The following is a 25,297-nucleotide window of genomic DNA, read 5'->3' as shown; positions in this document are numbered from 1 at the left end:
GGGCCTCAAAGTTGCCCTTATACCTTATCGGTACAAGGAGCCTAAAGTAAATAGTATAATAGCCACAATTGTATATGTAATATAAGTTGTAGGAGGTAGAAATGAAAATGAATGTATTTCGCAAGTTTGTCAAATTGCACATTTGAAATTCCGTATCCAACCCAAAATCAAGATAATCCAAGCAACGTGGCAACTTTTGTTAAATAACAGACATGACAAGGACGGCCATGTTTACCTATCAATGACTAACACTATTGGGTGTTTTTCTAAGGTGATCAACATGACCAATATCATAGGTTTAGGGTTTAGGGAATATGATGGCATCTCTCGAAGTGATAGAGAGGATCTAAGAATCTTTATGACGAATTTCCACACATAACAATACTCAGCATCCAATTGCATACCTCTTCTTTTTGGTTATACACAAAACACAAACCCAAACCAAGGCACCAATTACAAGAGAGTCCAAAAACTTTGCAATACAAGCATGACTAAGTGTGCATAGAGACATACAAACCATGCTCATATTAATTGAAGTCAAAGCTTTCATTTAAAATGTATGCATAGCCACACATGTTACATGCATGGATGGAAAAGACCTCACCAAAGCAAGCTGTTAGTTTCCCATGCATATATGCTTAAAGGTCATGTAGTGAATTGGTTAATGTCTCCAAGATTGAGCCATCTCGTCGATTATATACCTTAAAATCATTTTCACTTAATTGTTATAGCTCTCAAGCAATGCACATGCCAATCCATCCTCCAGTCAAGTCAATTGTTATTGCTCTCAAACAATGCACATGCCAATCCATCCTCTAGCCATCATTGAGTCTCTGTTTTAACAATTTGTACAAGTCTCAGCTTCCCACAACTAATAGGTGAGTCGTAGTAACAATCATATGAGTAGTACCTCCCTGGAATTCAAATTTCAACTAGAGTCTTTCACCTTGCTGCCTACATCAGTTTGCTTGCTTGCTCTCCGAGCTCTTTTTATAAGTCCTCCAGATCCTATCTCCCTCAAACCACCAGCCATAAGAACCCTCATTGATTATGAAACCATATCACAGGAGTGGACTCACATAACCTGATGGGCAACACATAAAATTAAGCTTTACTTTCACACAAGTCAGCCAACTCTCAAATCCAAATATGTCGTGAATTTGAAGGAAACACGCAAGACAAAAACACCATTGATGCAGGTGTAAAAAGGACTTCCTACATTGCACAAAAATTATGTAAATCCTTCTCAAGCTTCTTTCATCTCCTGTGCTCCTGCTCTCTTGGAAAAAGCTGCTGCTATTTGCAGCCTTCCTTGACATAGCATCTTCCATGGATGTGTATTATGCCCTTGCACTAACAGTCACATAACATCTTCCGTGGATGACGTTATGCCCTTGCACTAACAACCAGTCGACCATGATCATCATTTTTCAAATACACCTTCCATATCCATGTTCCCCTTGTCTATCACCTTTTGAGCTTCAGCTTGGATTACATCCTTTACCTTGTCTTCTATCCACCTCAAACCCTTTTCCACTCTTTGAACACACCAGTACAAGGCATCAGGTTCAACGTTAATGACCTTTGCACATGCACGAAGTAGAATAAAGTGATCTGCATGGCAAAATTGTTGTGGGCTTGTCCCTTTGGAAGACTTCCTATAATACCTTGGATATTTATTAGAAGGAACTGGATTCTTGAGAGGTGGCAGATATGAGAAACCTAAGCCCTCCATGAAATGAATGAATTCGTCCAGACTTTGAAAACCAGTGTGTAAGTTCCCTGCCTGTCTATCTTCAACACCATGCGTACAAATTTCCTCTCTGGTTTCTTCACTTTTGACAACAGTTTCTATTCCAGCACTTTCTTCCACCATTAAATTTAGACCTGCCTTTGAACTAGCAGAACTCATTTGACTTTCTTCATTGAAACTAGAAAGAGCTCGTGCCGGGAACCTCTCTGGTGAAGAAGGATCTTCTTTCATTTTGGAGGTTGCCTGAACAAATCAAAAAAATATTTAGAGGACGCACATTTCTAATTCCACCTTGATGCAAACAACTTTTGCTAAAATCAGAAACTAGACATATCACATACAGTAGGCACACATGCATGCATGCACAAATATATGCACACCCGCATGCGCCTCACCCCTCTCACACATGCATGCACGCACACAATATATGCACATCTGCATGGGCCTCCCCCCCACCCCCCACCCCCCACCTCTCTCTCTCTCTCTCTCTCTCTCTCTCTCTCTCTCTCTCTCTCTCTCAGCCGTTTCGTACATCACCAAGCTGCCTTGGGCTTGATCCCTTCTCTAGCATCCAGAGGACTATCACAACGATGCGACACCACAGCTTCTATCCTCTCCATGGACTCAAAAACATTTTATGTACTAGTGTATCTATTTATGTTGTATTTGTCTTGGGTGTAGATGCCCGCTTAGACACTCCACCCATTTATCTCATTGAATCTGGTTTTTTTTAACTCTCACAGTCCCCCCCCCTCTATCTCTATCTCTATCTCTATCTCTATCTCTATCTCTATCTCTATCTCTCAATTTGCAACCTATGGACTACCGGGACCTTTTGGAAATTGGGCTGGTGATAGAAGATGCAAATATCATTTTCTCGAGGGAAACTTGCAATGCGAAGGAAAATTTGGCATTTTCCCATGTTTCCAAGGATAGTGCAAGACATGATGGAATCAACAAGAGGAAAGGTGAGTAAGAAAGGTAATTTGATGCCCACGGCAGACATTTATGGATTGAACATATGAGCAAAGTTCCATGCTGCCTCCCTCCTGCATCCTCCTCTCCGCCTTCTTCCACCTCTCCCTCGCCTCCTTCCGCCCGCAGGCCACCGCTCCCCGCCTTCCCCTTCCGCCCTCCCCGTCTACTCCCTCAGATAGCCTCCGCCTCTGCCCCCGCTCCTTCACGCCTCCTTCCGCCACCTTGCCTCCTCTCCCTGCCTCACAGCACGCCCCCCCCCCGCTCCTTCTCACCTCCTCTTCCCGCCCTCTCCTTCCACCCTTGCTGTGTAACATGCAACGGTAATCTGATCGTGTAATTCACAACAAGACCTTCTTTAAACCTTTAGCGAGGAATTAGCGTTGTACACCATAGAGAGATAAAGGAGATGAGGGTAGAGAGAGTAGAGTCGACAACCAATTGGGTCCCTGTACCCACTAAGGGCCCCCTCCCCCAATTAGGGGAAAATTTGCTTTATACTTGGAGAACTGAGAAATACAAAGAACACTCTTCGAGAGAGCACGGAAAACGCACTTCTGAAGAGCTCAATGAGCACACGTATAGCAGACCCAAAGACCTGAGAGGCAACACCGCCCAATACCGAGACCTTGATGCTGTCCACACTGACGATGTAGGACACTTCTGTAAGGCAAGGGAGAGGCTTGTGCTGTCCACCAGAACACAGGGTTACTGCGTGAGTGAGAGAGTGAAAGCTAGGAGTGATAGATCCTATAAGAGAGCTGAGAGATGACTGAAATAAAGAGCTGAGAATGAGCTGTGTAAAACTGTAAGAGATAATTGAAAAGAGCTGCCGAAACAGACCCCAAACCTTACTCCATTCGCTGTCCCGACTCCCCGTCTGATGCGTTGCGTGAACACCTTCCCAAAGGGCTGTATTGATACCAAAGGCTGAGGCTGGTCAGAGGACCACTGGGGGTGAGTGTCAAGCTGTTCAGATGAGCTGTAGGAGGCTGAAGTGCTGGGAGAACTGAATGAGGAAAGAGGGCTTGGAGGCCCCCTATTTATAGGGTGGTTGGCTGGTCCCTTGGCCGCATCAATGCCAGCCCTAGGCCCCATAAATGGCAGCCTAGGGAGGGGTGCAGGGTAGCCTATAAAGGCAGCCCTTCCCCTGCCATTCTCTTCACTTGTTCCAGCCCTGAGGGGGCCCAGAAGGGCTCCTATCCTAGGCTGCACCTAAACCTAAGACGAAAACACTACCCTATGGTTCTCCAGTGGTACTAGTGGATCTTCTGACTTGACCTAAGGCTGAGAGACTAACTTACGTAGCTTGTGCATGACAATCCCTGGACAAGGGCTCACAAAGGGATCACAGCTTACGACAAAATCTCCTATTAGGGAACTATTACACACGTGTAGATGTACCAATGTGTCACGTTGCACCCAAGTGCAGGTGCATGTGACATTCCCTCCTTAACTTGGCAGTAGGTTCATTGCTTCCAAGTAGTCCGCCAAAATTTGGAGAAACTCTTGGAAAAAACCTTCGTCCAACCACACAGCTTCATGGGTACCTCGATCACGGAACTTGGTGTAAAACTCCAAGATCCTGCGTCCTGACCCATGCTTGAATTTATGAAGAAGCATCTGTTCTGGCTACAAAACTTCGGCTTCATCAAGAACTTCAAGTTGTTGCTCGTCGGAAATCTCTGAAAGAGGAGGTCCAAAATATGGCTTCTACCAAGCTACATGAAACATATTGTGCATAATCAAACTGTCTGGAAGGAGTAACTTCATTGAGACATCGTTGATCTTCTAAATAATAGGGAATGGTCCGAAGCTCCTAAAGGACAGCTTAGGGCATCACTTGCCCACCTGCTTCAATCTTTGCTTGATAATGCATAAATACACCCATTGCCCCTCTTTATACTGAACATCTCGTCTGGATTTGTTAGCCTGGCACATATACAATGCTTGAGCTTTGGCGATGTGGCTTTTCACGGACTCCGTAATCTCTGCCACCATTGATTCGGTGGTTTTGTTGGCTTCAAGATATGGAGACACCATCCAGGTGAGGAGTGATGTAAAACGCCATCCAAACACAGCTTCATAAGGTGTGCGAAATACTCAAAGAATAGGTATCGTTCAGAATGGCCTGCACAAGTGGAAGAAACCGCTCCCACTTTCCCTGAGCATCATGATAATATGCTTTCAAAATATCAAACACCATACCATTATACTTTTCCGTCTCGTCGTTCGATTGCAGATGGAAAGCGCTAGACATCTGCAATGTAGTACCAAAATTATCAAACAAGGCTCGCCAAAAGTTAGACGTAAATTTGAAGTCTCTCTCGGATGTGATGGTCTTTGGCAACGCTCCAATAGGATACCAATACTTGATAAACAAGCGAGCTACATCTTCAACGTTGGCCGTTTGTTTGTAGGGAATAAGCATACAATATTTACTAAAGCGACAAACAGTAGTAAGACATTGAGTATTACGCGTACCTACAGGTGCTAGAAGTGGCCCCACGAAATGCATACCTATGTCTTGAAAAGGACCATCAGGGATTGGCAATGGCATAGGTAAGTCTACCGCTTTCTTGTGGGAAGCCTTGACCTTTTGGCACATCTGACAATTTTGAACATAGCCCTATACGTCCTTCCGCATCTTTGGCCAATAGAAATAGCACTCTAACTTCTCCAAAGTCCCGTTAATTGCCACCCCTTTATTAAAGATAGGACATCTATGACTGTCTAATCCTAATAAAACTAATGAGTTTGTGGTGTGGCTCATCACTTCACACCCGCACATTTGAGTCTCTCACTCTCTCCCCTTTTGCTCTTCTCCCTGTTTCCTTCCCTCTCAACTGGTATCAGAGCCTTCATCTCTCCCTCTCCACTCCTGTCCTCTACCCCCTCGGGACTCGGGCCCTCAGGCAGCGTGGCGGAGCTTGGCATTGCGCAGGCAGCACGGGCTGCAGCGGGGCAGTGAGGGCGCATCGCGCACCAGCGTGACAGCAGAGGCGGCGTGCAAGTGTACGGATGTACGTCGTCCGTACATCCGTACGGACAGAAGTCGTAGATCTGCAAGCAGCAACGGCAGCGCAACGCGGGGGCACAACGGCGCAGCGCGAGCAAGGGCGAAGGCGAGCGGGGTAGCACGAGCAGCGCAACTGCTCACGCAGCCAAAGCTACAGCAGCAGCTAGCTACGCAGGGGCAGCCAGTGCGTGCATCGCACAGCACCAGGCCGCGCAGAGCCAGAGCGCGCAGCGCGCGCCCAGGTACGACCATCCGTACCTGTCGTACGGACACCGTACCGTACGGGCGTACACTGCGCAGGTACAGGACGTGCATAAGGGAAGAACTTTCGAAAAAAAAAATTTCTCTTCTGGGATTCCGTACCCTGCACACGTGCGCAGGTACAGGAAGTACATCAGGCACAGAATTTTTTTTTGGAAGAAAAAGAAGGAGAAAGAGCTCTCTGCTCTTCATTCAGGATCATCTTTCAGTTCTCAAAACTGTGTTTTCTTGAAAGTACAGCGAGTACCTTCATTTACCTCGTGCTTGAGGTGAAGAGAACCACAGTGTGTGGTTGATTGCACAGTTATCTGTTTTTCGTGAAGGAAATGCCTTGATTTTGCAGAGGACTTTTATGCTTTTACTGGGCTTGAATCTCAGTTTCCGGGTGAGCAGATCATAGGGCTTTTGCCTGGCAGTTGATGCTTTGTATGCCTTGAGGTAGTGTGGTGCCAGAGAGTACACATTTGCCTCGATTTCCGCAGTGTGGAGGTGACATTTTCATGCAGGTCACATTTCTTGTGCAAAACTCAGAGAACTTCGGTTGAGCCACGCTTGGCCAGGGCGCATCGAGTTTACTCGGTCCCTAACTGTCCATCGTTGACAGTGCTCAAAAAGTTCCTCATTGAGTGTTTGTACGTTGGGATCTGTGTATGTCTTTTCTACACAGGGCAGTATTTGCATTACACTATTGGTTGATTTTGTCAGAGAGATTTTCACATTGCATGCTACCTCAGTGTTGAGGTGTTCTTCACTTGGTTCAAGTGTCAGATCAAGGGGCTTTTGCCCATATTTTGTTTGAGAGCACTTGGGTTACCGACAGAGATCTTCAGATGCATTTTATCCCCTTGGCAGAAGGGTGATTGCTTGGGATTTATTCCATTTTCTGTTGCAGGTTTTGTGACAGGCTGAAGTGTCATATTTTTTTTTTGGTGTATGCCAAGTGGTTTATGCATATTAAATCAGTGCAATACCTCATCTGAGGTGGGAGAAGTGATCAGGACAGCAGTGTTTGTGCTTTGTCAGCTGATTATGCACTGTTAAAGCACTTGTGGAGCAGCTGCAGCATTCTGAAATTACTGTTTTTATGCCTATTTGAGCACGGTACAGTGTTTCAGAAGGTACAGTAACTGGGGGGAATTTTCTGTTTTGCTGCAGATTTTCTGACAGTAAAAAACAGCACTATTGTGAGTGCTCCTGGCTCTTGATAGAGCAGGTTTTTTCTGAGAAATCAGAATTTTATTCAGTCTTTCTTGACTTACAGGGAGTCAGGTACTTTCCTTATCTGATATGGCATCAGGGGGAAGTGAATCATCAATTCTGAACATAAAGAAGTTGGAAGGGGCACACAATTATGCATTATGGGCAGAACAGTGTTTGAATGTACTTCTGTTAAAGAAGATTTCTAAGCCCATAAGGGTGAAGGGTGTCAAGCCATCTGACATGACAAATGATGACTGGGAAGAGCTTGATTTGTCCGCAAGGGCAGCTATCATGCTCACTATTTCTGATACTCTTGTGTTCAATGTTCAGGCTGAAAAGACCTCTTATGGCCTATGGCAGAGGCTAGAAGAGTTGTATGCCCAAAAGAGCTCAGCCAGTAAGGTTTATTGGTTGAAGAAGCTGGTTGATCTTCGCATGAAGGAAGGTACAGCTATGACCTCACACTTGAGTGAGTTCAATGCCATCTTTACACAGCTTATTGCACAGGGATTGAACCTTGATGAGGAGTTCAAGGCTACTTTCTTGCTGTGTACCCTCCCTGAGAGTTGGGACACTTTCAAGACCACCCTGTCGAATTCGAATGTCACTCTTATGTATGCTGATGTAGAGAGCTCTCTCCTTATGGAGGAGATGAGCAGGAAGAATAATGCGAGCAGCAAGTCTTCAAATGCCTTGCAGGTACAGGATAGAGGCAGGACTCAGCAGAAGGGGAGATCTGCTAGTAAGTCCAAATCCCGCAGTCAGTCCCGTGGCAAAAAGGATATTGAATGCTTTTATTGTGGCAAGAAGGGACATGTGAAGTCTAAGTGCTTCAAGTTCATACGGGATCAGAAAGCCAAGAAGGCTGAAACAAAGGATGCAGGCAATGGAAGCAAAGGCAAAGGCAAGGCCAAGGCAGATGACTTGGATGCAGTGAATGTTGCAGCAGAGGACAGTGACAGTGACATACATGATGTTTTATGCTCTTCTGCTGTAATAGCACATGCTTTGGTTATTGATGGCCATGACATGCACACCTGGCTCTTGGACTCAGGTGCTTCTTTTCATGTTACTCCTCATAGGGAGTGGTTTACTTCCTACACAGGTACTTATGGAGTTGTTCATCTTGGGAACAACTATGCATGTCAGATTGCAAGGATTGGCAGTATACAGATAGTATTCCCTGATGGACGCATATTTATGCTTGATGGTGTTCGCCATGTGCCGCAAATCAAGAAAAATCTGATTAGCACTGGCTTATTGGATGACAGTGGTTACCACACCATATTTGGGGATTCCAAATGGGTGATTACTGATGGCCAGGCTGTAGTGGCTGAGGGTTTTAAGAGTGATACCTTGTACCCTCTTTATGTTTCCAGTGTGGGTAATCATGTTGTTGCCATAACCGAGCTGCCAAAGGTTTCATTGTGGCATAGCCGGTTGGGACACATGTCTGTTAAAGAAATGCAAGAACTGTCACGTTTGGGTTATCTGCCGTCTCTTTCTTTTTCAGATTTGCCTACTTGTGATCATTGCATATTTGGCAAGCATTCTGTGACTCCTCATAAGAGGAGAACTCCCCAGAATAGAGCACCTCTTGATCTAGTGCACACTGATTTGTGTGAGATGCCACAGTTATCACTAGGGGGTGCAAAATATTTATTACTTTCATTGATGATGCCACACGCAAAGTGTGGGTCTATTTCTTGAAGCATAAGGGCGATGCCTTAGATGCTTTCAAGAAGTTTGTCGCTCAGGTTGAGAATCGGACAGGTCGTAGGCTGAAATGCCTCAGATCCGATAATGGGGGTGAGTATGTGTCACATGCTTTTGTGCAGTTTTGCGAAGCTAAGGGCATCAAACAGGAACTCACAGCCCCTCATAATGCATCTCAAAATGGTGCAAGTGAGCGGATGAATCGAACTATTCAGGAGAAGGTTCGATGTATGTTGTCTTATGCTGCATTACCCCATGGCTTTTGGGCAGAAGCCGTGCAAACAGCAGTTCACATTATTAACAGGTCGCCAAACAAGGCTTTGGAGTTGAAAGTGCCAGAGGAGGTGTGGTCTGGCAAGCCACCTTCATATAAGCACTTACGTGTATTTGGCTGCGAGTGCTTTGCTCATGTACGCAAAGAACTGCGCACCAAACTGGATCCAAAGTCTATCAAATGCATCTTTATGGGTTATGGTGACGAAGGTGAAATGGGGTACAGGTTATGGGATCCCGTTAAACGGAAGATTACACGCAGCAATGATGTCATCTTTAAAGAGGATAGTGTACACAAGGAACCCGTGCAACCTGTGGAATACAGGAGGGTTATTTATGATGATGTTGGACAGCAAAGAATGCCCATTTATATGCAGCAGCAGGCTGCTGCAGATAACCCTGTTCAAGAGGGTATACAGGCTGAAAATCAGCCAGATAATTTTGCCAATGATGCACCACTTGATATGCCAGCAGATGGGGCTGTAGAACAGCCAGATATGGTGGTACAGCCACCCGTCATGCATGACGAACAGGCTGGACAGCAGCCTAATCCGGAACATTTTGTTAGGAGGAGCACCCGTGTACAACGGCCTCCTGCCAGGTTTGTTCCAGGAGCCAATAATGTGGCTGATTTTATCATGCTGACTGATTGTGGTGAGCCTTCCAGCTTCAAGGAAGCTATGGGAAGAACAGAGAAAAAGAAGTGGGAGAAAGCCATGCAGTCAGAAATGGACTCCCTACTTCAAAATGATACATGGGACTTGGTGCAACTACCTGCAGGCAGAAAGGTTTTGCCATGCAAGTGGGTTTACAAAGTCAAAGTGGATTCAAATGCTTTACCGAGGTATAAGGCCAGATTGGTTGCCAAGGGATTTAAGCAGGAGAAGGGCATTGACTTTGATGAGATCTTTTCCCCTGTAGTCAAGATGACTACTTTGAGAGCAGTGTTAGCTCTTGTTGCTCATGACGACATGGATTTATGTCAGATGGATGTGAAGACAGCCTTTCTTCACAGAGATCTCCATGATGAGATCTATATGAGTCAACCAGAGGGATATGCTGTTAAAGGGAAAGAGCAGCTTGTGTGTAAGCTCAAGAGGAGCTTGTATGGACTCAAGCAGGCACCAAGAGAATGGTACAAGAAGTTTGATGCCTTCATGCAGTCCCAAGGGTATCATAGGTGTGAGACCGATCATTGCTTGTACACCAAACGGGCAAAGGATGGCAATTTGATGCTACTCATTCTATATGTGGATGACATGCTTATTGCCAGTAAATCTCAGCATGAGATTAGTGCTTTGAAGAAACAACTGCATAAGTCTTTTGACATGAAAGACTTGGGTGATGCAAATCATATTCTTGGCATGCGGATTACTCGTGACAGGTCCAAGGGACTTTTGTTTCTGTCACAGAAGGAGTACATTGACAAAGTACTGCAGCGGTTTAAAATGGAGGGGGGGAAGTCTATTAGTACCCCGTTGCCTCCACATTTAAAACTCAGCAGTAAGGACAGCCCCAGATCAGATGATGATAAGGCTGAGATGGCCAAGGTTCCGTATGCATCTGCAGTTGGTTCTTTGATGTATGCCATGGTTGCCACTCGTCCGGATATTGCTTTTGCGGTGGGAGTCATCAGCAGGTATATGGCAAATCCAGGCAAGCGGCACTGGGAAGCAGTGAAAGGTGTCTTGAGGTATCTCAAGGGTACCAAAGACTTGTGCATATGCTATGGTAGGCAGGATGCATTGGTGCATGGTTTTACAGATTCAGACTATGCAGGGAATGCAGATAACCGGAAGTCTACTACCGGTTATATTTTCACATTTGCAGGAGGTGCTATATCATGGGTATCTCGATTGCAGAAATGTGTTGCACTGTCAACTACTGAAGCTGAATATGTTGCAGCCACTGAGGCTTGCAAGGAAGCAATATGGCTTACTCGGCTGGTGGGAGACTTGGGCATTACAGGAGATATGCCAGTTTTGCATTGTGATAGTCAAAGTGCTATCATGTTGGCAAAGAATCCGGTCTTTCATCAGAAGACCAAGCACATAGATGTGAAATATCATTTCATCAGGGAGGTACTGGAAGACAAGCGACTTGAGCTTGTGAAGGTGCATACTGATGATAATCCTGCAGATTTGCTCACTAAGAGCTTGCCTACAGAGCGGTTTGCACATTGCCGCCACATCATGGGATTAGGATAAGACCATTCTTATTTTATGGTCTTGTATACAGTAACTGTATATTGCTGTAATTTTTATTCTTTTCTCCCCTTTAGGCACATTGGCCTTTAGGTGGGAGGTTGTTGGGGTAAAGGCACATTGCCACCCCTTTATTAAAGATAGGACATCTATGACTGTCTTAAGACAGTCATAGGGTAAAACCTAATCCTAATAAAACTAATGAGTTTGTGGTGTGGCTCATCACTTCACACCCGCACATTTGAGTCTCTCACTCTCTCTCACTCTCTCCCCTTTTGCTCTTCTCCTTGTTTCCTTCCCTCTCAGATACCTCTGTGATCACGGTAAGGGCGTCATGGACATCATAAAGAAGCAACTGCCATTTGTCTTGAGTACACAATCTTTTCTTATAGAAAAGTCAACTGTCCTCTAATGAGTAATGGCCTGGAGCAAGCATCGTGGCTAACTGAAACTACGTGCCAAACTCTGCTAACTCCGCATACTGTGCCTTCATGCTATCAAGATCCTTTCCTTTGATTTCGAGCACAGTGGCCTGCTCAATGGTCCTGATGGAACCTTTCCGACTGAGAGCGTACTCGATCATTTCCCCAAACTGCTGGAATATATGGCTCCACCGTTCTTGCCGATCGCTCCATTGCGCACTAGGCATTGTCTGAAGCCACTTCAAGGCTTGGTGATCTGTCTTAACCGTGAAAGTCCGTCCGTATAAGAAAGGCTTCCAATGTTTTAATGCCTGGATGACACCGAGGAGCTCTCTATCATAAACTGATTAGTTCTTTTCGGCATCGTTAAGCTTTCTGCTGTAATATGCCATGGGCCTATCATCGTGCTGTTAAACTGCCCCGATGGCGACATTGCTAGCATCTGTGATTACCAAAAATGGATTATCCCAAGAGGCGATCTTCATAACTGGTGCTGTCGTGGCCAACCGTTGCAAGTCATGGAAGGCCTGCAAAGCTTTGCTTGTGACTTGAACTTTTGTTCTACGTGCAAGTCATGGAAGCCGTAACACTGTAAGAGGGGCTGCGTGTGTCGAGAAACCATCCATGTGTGAGCTGTATGCTTGACACAAACTCACAAAGGATCGGATCTCCTGAGCCATCGTGGGGACAGCCTAACTTGTGATAGCTTGAATCTTCTCTGGGTCCAATCGAATCCCTTGAGCACTAATGATGTAGCCCAAATACTGAATTTCCTGCAAGCCAAATTCACTTTTCTTTGCGTTGAGGTATAGCTGGTTATCACGTAATAACTGTAGGACACATCGCACATCCTTAATATGCTGCTCGGCTGTAGCGAAAAAGATAAGGATATTATCGAGAGAGATGAACAGACAATTCTCAATATACTCTACAAATACCCATGACATCATCTTGTTGAATGTTGGTGGTACATTCTTCAGACCAAAGGGGATAACAACAAACTCGTAATGAGCTTGCTCTGTTCGAAAAGCTGTCTTTGGGATGTCAGCTTCAAAAATCCAAACTTGATGGTAGCCAGTCTTAAGGTCATTCTTTGAGAAAAAATTTGTACCATTGAGTCATTCCAAGATGTACTCGATGCGGGGCATAGGAAACTTGTTGCTTACTGCTGTAAGCTTGTTGAGTGCTCTATAGTCAACACATAGTCATGCGGACTTATCCTTCTTTGCCACAAATAGAATGGGTGCAGCCAAAGGCGAAGAAGGTCTATAAACCCTGCGCACAATAATTGAGACAATTGCTGCTCTAACTTCCCCTCCATAGACTTGGAAAGTTGATACGAGACCTTACTTGGAGGTGTCGAGTCCGGAAGTAGATCAATGCGATGGTCTTCCGATCAATTGGGAAGAAGCTGGGGTGGCAAATCATCACGTAGCATGATGTCTTGGAACTCTTGGATAGATCCATCATTACTTGCCCCATCAGAGGAGCAGTTTGAACTGTAGTGATTTGGCACTGGACGTAGACAAGTGCACACATGGCACCCTTGCGGGCGGCGCGACCTGCTTGAATATGCAAGATTAACGGAATCCTTGGTATGCTCCGATTGCCATGTATCACGACAGGCTCACGTAAACCTTCCACAATATTGAAGGTATCTTGCTGCCAATCAGGCATCGGAACATGCTCACGAAATCACTGAATCTCGAGGATCATGTCGCACCCCATCAAAGGAATCAAAATAAAATCTCGCGTAAACATGGCCTTCTGAACTGAAAACGTGAAATGGATGGTCTCATGCGTGATGTGTGTCCGCAAGCCGAGCATGAACCCGTCGACTGCAAGCTCGTGAGGCACCAAGGTGCACCCCACTGTCTTGGCAAGCTGAGAGGAGATTGCATCTTTTGAACTCCCCATATCGAATAGGACAATAAATTGATGCCTATTAGCCGTGCCGTACGCTCGAATGAGCGCCTTCTTTTGGTCTGAGAAATCGTCCTCCTTATCTTGAAAGACCACTGTTCAAAGCAGGGAAGACGGCATTCGTAGCTGAGGATGGAGGGCGAGAATAACCTTGTACTGTATGTTAACACAGGCAAACCATTCTTAAAGAGACGAGAAAAATCATCCTCCAGGTTAAGCATATATTGGGGTGGGAGAAAATGGGCTTTGAAGTCGGCCACAAACGTTGCCCAAACGAAATTCGTCTTAAACGTCCTTGGGTTAGTATGCTTACTAGCCCAATGTTGCCACCAAGTCACCACCTCACCCGTAAGATGAGGGACTGCGAAGTAGACTTTGTCTTGCTCATCTTGAATCCGCGCTAATGGAAAATGAGCTACAAACTGATGAATAAATTGCAAAATTGCTGAATGGTCACACTTACTTAACAAAATTTGGAGTAGACCGAGTGAGTGGTGTTACCTTTGCCGATGACGAAGCTGTGGCGGTGACGGTTGCTACGCTCAAACTTGCCTGCATAGCGGCTAACATCTATTTGTGTTAGAGAAGCATCGCCTCTCGGTCTAGCTTTTGTTGCCTCCCTGTCTAGACAAGCTCTGCGCGTCGCAATGCCTCCTCATTTTCGTGTTCCTCATGCATCAACAAGAGTAGTTTTTCAAAATCTATGGTTCCCCTTTCTTCTAGCGGCTTTTCGTTGTGCAGAAAGATGGGTCACCTAGCCAAAGATTGCCCCCGCGGCAATGGCCGCGCCCCTCCCCTCCCACCCCCGCAAAGCAGACCGAGTCAACAGGCCAAAGCCCAGCATCCCCCCCAAACAGGAGCAGCAGGAGCCTCAGACCCCCTGGATGACCCCGTCAGAGGGGGACTCGACTCAAGTTAAAAACAAAAAGAAACCAAGCAAACAAGCCCGCAAGCGTCGTAGGCAAAGGGCTAGACGCAGAGAGAGAGAGAGACAAGGTTTTTCGAGAGGCACCTGAGGAGGAGGAGGAGCAGCAGCAGCCCTTATGTCAAGATCCACCTCCCCCAGCGGAAGGGACCATTGCATAGCCAGAGGATCCTCCCGTGACGGAGGTTCAACAGCGAGCTCCTGATGCTGCAATGGCAAAAGCTGCGGACGTTAGCTCAGCAACGCGACTGAGAAGGAGCGTGTCCAAAGCCCCAGCGAGCTTAATCAGTAGGAGGGACCTGTGGTTGCCCCTACTCCCGCCCGCTCCCCTCCCCCTCCAGATCCCGCTCCCTCTTCACCTTCCCTCCCTCCCGGATTCCCCCCACCTCCCCCCCCGCCCCTCCTGCTATGGTCACCCTCACACCAACCCCCCTCCCTCCCCCTTCCCCCTCCGCCCCCCTCTCCACCTCCTCAGAGGTTCTTCAGCCTCCCACCCCCCCGCCTCAACACCCCTGCCAACAGGCAAGGGTAAGACGACGCCCCCTTCCGTTTCCTCACCGCAACATCCGGTCCATTCGGGGAGGGAGCTAGAGGGAAGAGGCTCATCCTCCCGATCAGCAAATCCCCATCTCCATCCTAGACGTCCCTTACCCTGAGACTTTTGGAGGCTGGGACCTTGGAACTATCTAGAGATTTCGGACTCTTACCCTCTACCCCTGGAGATAACGCTTGTGGTCATGCAGCCCCAGAAAGGGGGTCCGATCAACATAGTGGACTCCCAGAGACACCCAGTTTGGAGATTCCAGTTCGCATCCACGGGATTGAAGAAGTGGTCCCTAGTGGTGTTTGGTTAGATCGGATTTCACACATGATGGACGAGAGTGGATGGGGCCATGGGGACTGGACCTGTGGCACGCCCATGGTATGGAGGTGAATCTTCCGCTGGGCTTCATGCGAGGGAAGCCGATGTGTGGTTTGGCAATGGGAGTTATCAGATTGCCGCTTGAGGCAAAGGTTGATCAGGCATACGACTAGCCACTCCAGAAGTGTGCCGAGTTGTTCAAGGTGGAAGTCTGCTTCATGATGAAGTGGGCACAGAAGATTGGCATTGAGCCAGTGTCCACCTTAGTACATCGATGTACAGACACAAACCACTCACCCTCCAAAACCCTGGCAAAGTCACATAAGGCAGTCTTTCTGAAACAAGCACCCACCCACAAGAGAGCCTTGTTTTTTATATCCTCGTCCTCATGAGTTGGACCATAGTGAGTTGGAACGTGCATGGGCTCCACGACCGTGCTCGTAGTCAACCGCAGTACCTAATCCTTCGGCACAAGTTGCAGAGGGCAATGGTAGGGCGGACAGTGGACATCCATTTGATTCAGGAGCACATGTGTTCTCAGCATCAGAGATCAGACTGCGACACCACCTCCTCCCAAAGAGAGGTCCGGAGCTGTGGTTCCCTACAGTAGAACAGAGCAGAGGGGTCTGCATCTCGGTCTCACAGTCAGTGGCTCCAAAGGTCTATGATCAAGGCAAGCTTATCCCATGACGGGCAGTTTGGATGGGAGTTAGGATGGGAGAGTCCAGGATTGGGATCCTGAACGTGTATGCCCCAGCGCACAGACAGCACCGTCTGGCCTTTTGGAGGAGGCTTTTAGAGTGTCTTCCAGATGTAGATTCCTGGATTGTTGGAGGGGACTTCAACAACCTGGAGTTTGGTGAGGACAAGCAAGGTGGCGCCTCCTCTGAGATGCCAGCAACAGAGCGGAGCACCTGGGAGCAGTTCATTTTCATGATAAGTGGCAAAGACTCGTGGCGAGAGCCAAATTTCAGCAGGATACTTGGCAACCTCCTCTTCTCTTTCGAACAGAGGAGACATGATGGACTGCTTGAGAGGCTAGACCACTTTTATGTTGGAGACTGGGCATTGCATAGAGGCGGCTCTACAGGGATTCGGGCAGGTACCACCATGTCAGACCACTCTCCAGTAGTACTTCACTTACAGCAGCCCCGCCGAGGTCTTCCCCAAAAGGGGGCCGCATTCCAGAGGACCTCCTACAGGACGAGGAGATTCAACAGGTCATGGCAGGGATTTGGCAACAATCAAAGACGGCACCGTGCGAGGGCTGGGCTTCGTGGGTGGTCGATGCAATCCAGAGGAGCAGTGAGGAGTTGCAGGCTCATGCCCTTAGGCGGCGGAGGACTCTTTAGGAGCATGAGCGGGCATTGAGGAGAGACCTCGCCTCCATAGAGCGGCTTAGGGAGCAAGACCCATGATCTCGGTGTCTTAGTGTCTTAGTGACAGGTTTGAGAGCGCTCGCCTTGAGCTTCAAGACATGGAGATTCGACGGGCTGAGTTCTCCTATCACTCATCCCAGGCCCCGGTGGGTACAGCAGGGGGACAGGATGACGAAGTAGTTTTTTCATACCACTGGGCCTCGATCAGCAGGCACGCAGCTGCAACGCCTTCGAGATCCTCAAGGCATCATGCACATTGACCCGTAGGAGGTTCGTCCAAGAGCATAGCATCTTGGACAACATCTTCACGTTCTGGGAGGCAATGGATTGGTCGAGGAAGGAGTCACAGCCGCTGGCGATCCTCCTCTTGGATTTTGAGAAGGCCTACGACAGGGTGGAGTGGTCCTTCCTAGAAGGTACTATGCGAAGATTGGGTTTCTCAAACAAATGGGTCAGAGGAGTTTCTACACTTTATGCAACAAGCTCTAGCCAAATGCTTATTGGAGGACACATGGGCGAGGCCTTTCCTCTCTCTCGCTCAGTCCCCTTGGGCTCCCCCCACGGCCTGGTATGCTGCCTCCTGGTGGTGTTTTCACAGAGGATGCATTGGGCAGCTCCGACGGTTGGTTCGGAACTTCCTTTGGGCAGGTTCGGACGGCACGAGGAACACTAGGGCCCGGGTCGCTTGGCAGATGGTGATCATGCCCTAGGCACTGGGAGGCTTGGGTGTCATTGATCCGGAGATGCAGAACAGAGCCCTCTTGGGCAAGTTGGTTGTTCGCCGCCTCACACCAGCTGCAGAGCCAACTGCAAAGACTTGGAAGCTCCTCTTACAACAAGGGCTTCTCAAGAACACCCCACGCACTGGGGGGCAGTGGCAACTTTCACACAGATGGATCTTCTTAGAGGCCCTCTTTACGGAGAAGGGTTCCTCCTTGATGAGGAGCCTCCATAAGGTCTGGCGGAGACTTGCATGGGGCCTCATTCGAGCTCAGCCGAGATGTAGAGAGGAGTACGAGCATCAGCCCCTTGTTTGGCACCCAGAGATTCGAGATCAAGAGGAGCGTATGCTCGGACAGTGGACTCCATTGGTTGGGCACAGTGGACCGACTAGGTCCTTTGGCAGATGGAGAAGATTACCCATGGAGGCAGAGGCAAGGCTTGGCGCCGTAGCACATCTACAAGGAGGCCTACTCCAGGCACTCACTGAGAGAGACCCAGAGATGGATGGGAGTCTTGATGGGATTGACTGGCAGATGATCAGAGTGGTGGGACGCTTGGGGAAGGAGTGGCATATTGACCCTCCCAGTATCTCAGAGCACGATGCCCCCAAATGGCGCCTCTAGCTTTGGGAGGGTAGGCCCTTGAGGAAAGTCCAGTGGGATCCGAGAGAGTGGTTCTGGCCCTCTAAGGGCGGCCTTGCCGAGCAGGTGGACGAGGTGCCCTTCTTTTCTTACACCACACGCATTGGCATGAGGCTTCAGATGGATTTTTCAGCGTGGACCCCCTGGAGGGAGAGGCATTGGGTGGCCTAGAGAGTGCCCTGGGATGTCCATTCCAGGTTTTGGACGCGGTTATGGTACAGTTTGCGGCCGAGAAAGATATCCTACTTCTTCTGGCTAGCCGCCCACGGAGGCTTGCCCATCGGCCCGTGGTTGAAGCAGATGTGGGTGGAGGGACAATGTCACTGGTTTTCTGGAGACGATCCCACACTGCCTCTGGAGCTGTCGTAGTGCAGTGAGGATTTGGATGGGAGCCCTCACGATTATGACCCATATGCAAAGCCTTCAGAGGGACTACACTTGAGGGATGGTAGCCTCGTTGACTGAGGGAGGACACGCGTTCCAAATTGATGAGATCTCCCCAACTTACCGGATATAGGGTCATAGCATTCAAAGAATAGAGCTCCATGAGGCGGTCCCCCCCGATAGCCTAGCTCCTCCTCCTCCGAAGATAGCATTTGGGAGGTAGTAGCCAGTATCACTGCATGGAACATTTCGGTTGCTCGCTGCAATCTAGTGATGGGTGAACATCCGGTTCTATCCTCGGCTACCTTGGTCACCATCTAGCAGGATATCATCTATACCCTCCGCTCCACCTCGGAGCGTGGGACCCAAGCTCTATGGCAACGGTCGCCAGGCATGCTCATTTCTGCAAGGCTTGGCCTGCAAGCATTTTTTACATTTTCACTCCATGAGGGATTTGCTGGTTGTATAGTCCCTCCACCTACGTGTTAGCCCAAGTACCAAAGATCCCCTAGGTAGTGAGTTGGGTTTCTCTAGAACAGCTCGATTTCTCTTTCAAACTTTTCTCGGTTTTTCTCATACTCAGCATCTTCGGGGCTGCTGTTTTGTATGAAGTTTTCTCAAGCATTAATAGAAGGTTCCTTTCTTTCCAAAAAAACGACCAAAAATCTACACAAAAAATAAAAGAGAAAATAAAAGAGAAGGAAAAAAAGAAACCAAAAAAAAAGAGGTAAACAAAAACTTTTATGAAAAACAAAAGGAGAGACATACTTAGCAAGCAAAGCAACACTTATGTCGTCATCAATGCCCAAGCATAAGCAGCTATAATGGGTTTCTAAAGACTCGCGGAGTCTCTTGGGCAAACCCACTGCTTACTAAAATATGTTTATACAAAAGAGAAAGAAAACAAGAAAGGAAGAAGGTGACTAAGCAAAAATAAACAAGCAAGTCAAGAAACAAAATCTTCCAAAAAACTGGAATTCTCTCTCTCTCTCTCTCTCATTTGAAACAAAAAAAGCTAAATAGACCCTTTACACTTAAGTATTGCTTCCTACAAAGAGGCAAAATTAGATTCATAACTTAGAAAGCACAAGCATACTCGATCAAACTCTCTTTTGAAACTAGAAGAAAAACGGGCTATTCATCTCCCCGCTTTTTGTTTTCAGCTTATGTTCAATCATTCTAAGCATACCTAAGGCTGATACACCATAGATAAAAGACTTCATATCTAAGATTGTGCGTACTTTTTTCATTATTTTCCTTGGATTATACCTCTTGTGTCATAGTAAAGTAATCAAATTACTACATTGAGTGATAAAAGACTCCTTAGTTGTATAAAGGCGGGAAAATCTATGGAATTGGGAAGAAATGACTCCATATTTTGCCAAATCAGAGATGTTTGAGTCAATGTGAGGCTTTTTTATATTGTGTAAACCACTATATTCAGGTTGTTATCGTATATATCAACCTCTAATCCTATGGTAGATTGAGAGAGTCTAAGATCTAAGAAAACACAAGAATCCCCTCTTGAAGTGCAATTCAGTTCACAAGAGTCACGAGGATAGATTCCTAGTCACAAGCGTCTTTGTACATAAAGTCTTGAAAGTCGGGTACAAATAAATCATCTATAAAATGCCTAACTTGGCTAAGCTTATGTAAAATGATAGGGCAGGTATTAATAGAAATAAGACGTTGCATAAACTCAAATTTGTAAGTGAAAAGATAAAAGTTTGCTAAAAAGACGGCACAATTAGCACCCATGGGGATTCATGTAATTTGTTGAAACAAAGAATCATCTATTGTGATGTAAAGATTATCTAAAAGAAAATCTATCCAAGAGCAAACATCTTCAACATTTACTACCTTTATGTATCTTTTCTTTTTAGTTCCGATGTCATGATCTTTATTATTTAGCCACAAAAAGTCAAAGCATAAAGCTGTTTTCTCAACTTTTAGCACTTTGAATTTGTCAAATATCAACTTGAAAACTTCAGCCACTAGCTTTTTGATTCTAAACTTCACGTCTTCTAACTCAATCTTTGTGTAAAGCGTGGTAAAATCATAGGTTTGAAAGAGAATAGGAGACTCTTTTTCCTGAATGGTTCGAGAGGAATTAAAAAATTTACAACAGGAATCACTCCTACAAAGTCATTTAAAATCCAACTTGAGTGCAAGGGGACATCCACCTCCTTTAATAAGTCCCTCCAAAGTTCATGGACACTAGGCAACATGGCTTTGAAGCAGTAGCTTAGCCATTTGGAGACATCTGTCAAAGTAGTCTCACAAGAAGCTGCAATAAATCTTGGCTTTTTTGGAGTTTTGTACTTCCAAGCAGAACAAAGGAAAGGGATACTTGGATTGCAAACAAACCCAAAAGACTTTCAAAAACTCTGATGTTTTGAGATCAAATCCTTTTGAGAAACTAAGGCAAGGGCATAACTTTTGGCAAACGAGTTCACTTCTCTCAAAAGACAATCTAAGTAAAACTTTTTGCAAATAAGAACGAAATTATTGGAACATTTGTCCATATAAGAAATGACAAATTTCCTATGGAATTTTCGAAGAAGAGTTTCATCTTGCATTATTATCACACGATGTGGGGACCGTTTGGAATTGCCGTAGGGAGCCCTCCAGGGAAAAGGCTGGTTTTGGGTTGGTAGTAGAAGATGCAAGATCATTTTATTGGCAAGATTTTGAAAACATGATCCACGTTGAATTCCACACAATGATGACTACAAAGTACAGTGGATTTGAATGCCCGGACATGATGTGGGGCAAGGAGGGGCTTCTTTGTTTGCAAGACTTCATATCACAGTATAAGTAATCAGATTCAATACCCACGAAAGAAGAATATATGAGCAAAGTGTCGTGCTTTGTTCCTAGACAAATGCTACATCTCGCACTATGATCCGTCATATTAACGCGCTGACAACTAGAAAAAACTTTCGAGAAATGTCATCATCATAGGAGACTAAAATGCCAGGACAGCAAATAGGCACAATACTTGCAAACTGACTTTTTTGTGCCAGAAGTGCCATGCTTCTTGATGAAGACATTGTCTTGCCATATATCATTGGGGGACTCCATAGAGATGAGAATGGGCTGAGCTCAAAAGGTGAAGAGAACTAAAGAGGAGATAATGAGGACTGGCTGAATGTCCACAGACTAAAACAGCCAGCCGGGGCTGCAGCCAGCAGGAGGGATGGGCCCAAGGGATGGAGGCAAGCAAAGGGATGAGGGATGGAGGGCAAGTAGAGGAGAGAAGCAGCCAGCCTAGCAAGACAGATGAGACTTGCCCCCCAAGGATAGAGAGGCAAGCAACAGGATGAGGGATGGAGATGCAAGCAAGGAGAGGAAGAGAGCTGGAGCAGCAAGGCAGCAAGGAACAGGCACAGAGAGCAGAAAAAATAGTACGGCAGATTTGAACCGAAAACCTGGAGTTTTGCCAAACAACAGGTTTCTCACCCATTTCATAGAGATGTTTCGGGCAGAACATTTTCAGATGCCGGAAACATGTTTTCTGGTGACTCTGATACGAAGAACTTTCACCAACAAAAAGAACATCACAAAAAAATCATATGGGCATTTGCTGCTCCAACTGCATACAACTGATCAGATAGACATGTTCATCATCAAGCTGGATCAGCCATCCATCCTTCTCAAAAGTGAGAGAGTCTTTCAAATAACTCCTCTACAAAGTATGACCCAACCCGTAAAGCCATTCCCTACATCACAATGCATAATTTGAAGATTAAGAGTATCTTTATACCCTTGAATTTGCATTGTTAACCATCGTGTGTTTCAAGTGACTCGTATTCTTCACAAGTGAGTAGCTCAAAATGTTGTGGTGGCACTAATATCCACCATAACTATACATTAAAAATCCCATGCATCCTTCCCAGGTCATGGGAAAAAATGCACAAATCTCTGTTAGAAATGACCCAACAGAGGGTACGCACAGCACAAGACTGATAGAATTGCCAAGGAGCTCACGCAGTGTGGTGTGGGGTGTGGAATCACAAACTTCTTAAACTTATGTGCATAGAATAGATGTGCAGACTCATCAAATGGATAATGAACCAGCTCACGCAGTGTGGTGTGGGGTGTGGAATCACAAACTTCTTAAACTTATGTGCATAGAATAGATGTGCAGACTCATCAAATAGATAATGAACCAGCCAGATAGAGAAACCACCAAAATAATATATTTCCGTCCAAAGCTATGGACAAAATCCAAAAGAGATAGATCCAGAGTCCCACCAGTGGTGTGGTCCTCTGATCTTACCACAAGGTACTCCTATCTGCTGGCTATCTCTAGACTCGAGCCTGCGTGCTCCACCTCGAGCGTAAGTAGACTTTCCGGCAAGATCCCTTCCACCTTGCTGTCTTTGCACCAGCCTAGGTGGGCAGCACCCTCAGCTAAGTTTGCAGCTACTGTTTGCTCTCTTCTCCTCCAGTCATGAGGCCCAAGACAAGCTCCCTGCTGCTCCTTTCTGATGGGGCTTTTCTGCTGCTCCAAGTGATGATTATGGAGGCCCCTAGGGCCCCCTTTTATAAGGCAAAGCCCTACTCAAAATAGCCGACCCAAACTGGCCGACTTCAGGGTCTGTTTGGACCGACCCTGGTCTGTAGGAATAAATGCTGTAGCCAGCCCCTTTTAGGCCCCTTCTGGACCCACCTAGCCACGTGGCTTCAGCCATTGGCCCAGGCAATGCAGCCCTATATCCCGACCTGCAATGGTCCTCTTTTGCTGCCCAAAACCTGCCCATCTGTTGCGCCTCTTGCCTCTTCTGGTTCCGCCTCTGTTCAGCCTCCTGGCTCTAGAGTCACCTGCCCATGCTCTGTATACCCTGCTGCGTGCACCCGTACAGGACCGTACATCAGCTGACGTCAGCACCACCTCATCACAGCCTTTCCAGCCTGCAAACCCTGCTCGATTCCCTGCACATCCTTCTGCCTTTTTTACTGTGAGGTGCTGCCCATGTGGCAGCCCCCTCCCCGCCATGAGTCTCCTGCCCACATGACAGCTGAGATGCTGTCCATGTGGCAGGCCATTCCATCTCTGGTCCAGCCCCCCAATGCACTCCTCATTTGGGGGCTCACAGATGGGGAGGTGACCATTCCAACAAAATCTACACGCACAACTTTATAAGTTGGCTTGCAACCATTCTGCTTTAGGACCTCTAGGACAAGAGCACTATGGTCCGAAATAAAATGCTATAAAATAACGTGCCTGATCTTGCCATGTGTTCAGGTCCACCTCTCCCTCAAGTTTTGCAATTTTATTAGCATGACCGTTCGATAAATGATACAAAGAGAGATCTATGGATACATTATTTCCTCAGATAAGTTATACTTAAAAGTATGCTCATATTCATTTATGCCTAATTTGGTTCCAGTATAAACAACTTCCTATGATACCTTTTCTGGTGGCTTCTCAAATAGTCTCCACATCCGCTCACACATGTTTTCTTCCTCAATTGCCATTTTCGTACCAGGAAAAATCACATCTTGGCAGTACTTGAGGTAGGTAGGCAAATCTTTCTCGTAGTCTGCAAAACATCAATTATTGTGGTTCTCATGAGCTGCCAGTGCAGTGATGTGGAAATCTCAGCAAGCAATGAAAAGGAGATTTTCTTCAACAACGAAATTGTACTTCTTACTCACCAAAGCGCTGAGACCCCTCGCCTTGCAGGAACTTATCGAGTTTCTTCAATAAAAGCTTGCCTCTCCAGGAATCGTGCTTACCCTCACATGCCTCAGAGGGATCGTCATTGCCACAAGTCTGTCCTCCTACTTGTTTCCCCTTGTCTAATTTTCTGGAAGCGGAAGTAGCAACTCCTTCAAGAGCATCCTGACCAGATTCCAAAAGTTCCTCCCAGTACCCTCGTCCATCGATCCTGTACAGAACTTTCAGAACTATCATCACCATTGCCATAACATAAACACGTGAGGGAAGGGCCTGCTTCTCATCAGAAAGCCAGAGGCCTGAGGGGGTATACCAATCAAAAAACCGGCACACATGCACTGACAACTGCTCTATAGGAAGTTTCAACTGCTTCAGAAGGCGACAAGAGATGGCATGAAAATTTACAGGGGGGAGCTGAAGACCTGCACGCTTCGCAATTGATGCTGCCATAAATTCCAATTTCCTTGCACTAACAACTTTTGTTGGCCGAAACATGAGTCTGGCTTCCAAGGGCATATTGTGGCCAGCTCTCTTCTTGCCGATCTGAAAGAAGGCAGCCAAATATGGTAAGCTTCCCTCTAAAGCCCATTTAACTATGTCCGTGGGAAGGACAGACTCTCGAGCAACATGGCATGCGAGGTATACAAGAGCCAATGTAGCAGCTATGGGTATGCGCTCTTTTAGGGCTGCCAGCCAGACCAAGGAGGCCCTGGTCCCATGGGACGTCCTTGGATCTTGCAGGGACTGGTTAGATTTCTTCTTCCTCGACTTGCTATCTTTCACATCTACAGGACAAGATTATTAGTCTCATTAGTATCCTGTTGCTGGAACTGCATACGCCTGGAAACGATGATAAATGTAGCCATCCAAAGGTCTCAATGTCGTGTTTATGGTATCATTACGCTACTCAAGATGTGAAAAAATTTGGACGATAACGACATACGAATCAGG

General features: G+C 46.6%; 1 protein-coding gene and 1 pseudogene across 1 annotated transcript in view; both read right to left on the bottom strand.

The window, feature by feature from the left end:
- Positions 1 to 826: 826 nt before the first annotated feature.
- LOC147898653 (TATA box-binding protein-associated factor RNA polymerase I subunit B-like) overlaps positions 827 to 25,297 on the bottom strand; it is a 25,226-nt gene continuing 755 nt past the window's right edge. Inside the window, exons 2-4 of the mRNA XM_087379527.1 lie at positions 24,325 to 25,131; positions 24,079 to 24,209; positions 827 to 1,996 (exon numbers count right to left, since the gene is read on the bottom strand). Coding sequence (XP_087235653.1) covers positions 1,424 to 1,996; positions 24,079 to 24,209; positions 24,325 to 25,131 — 1,511 coding nt within the window. The 3' untranslated portion in view covers positions 827 to 1,423. The remainder of the gene's footprint in view (positions 1,997 to 24,078; positions 24,210 to 24,324; positions 25,132 to 25,297) is intronic.
- Positions 4,181 to 14,304, bottom strand: LOC147898654 (uncharacterized; annotated as a pseudogene).

The sequence above is a fragment of the Dipteris shenzhenensis genome, chromosome 9 (genome assembly GCF_047967505.1).
Source record: "Dipteris shenzhenensis isolate YYH24624 ecotype China chromosome 9, Dip_SZ_1.0, whole genome shotgun sequence".
NCBI classification, from domain to species: domain Eukaryota; kingdom Viridiplantae; phylum Streptophyta; class Polypodiopsida; order Gleicheniales; family Dipteridaceae; genus Dipteris; species Dipteris shenzhenensis.
The sequence above is the reverse complement of the archived record's forward strand: the minus strand, read 5'-3'. Positions and strand labels throughout refer to the sequence as shown.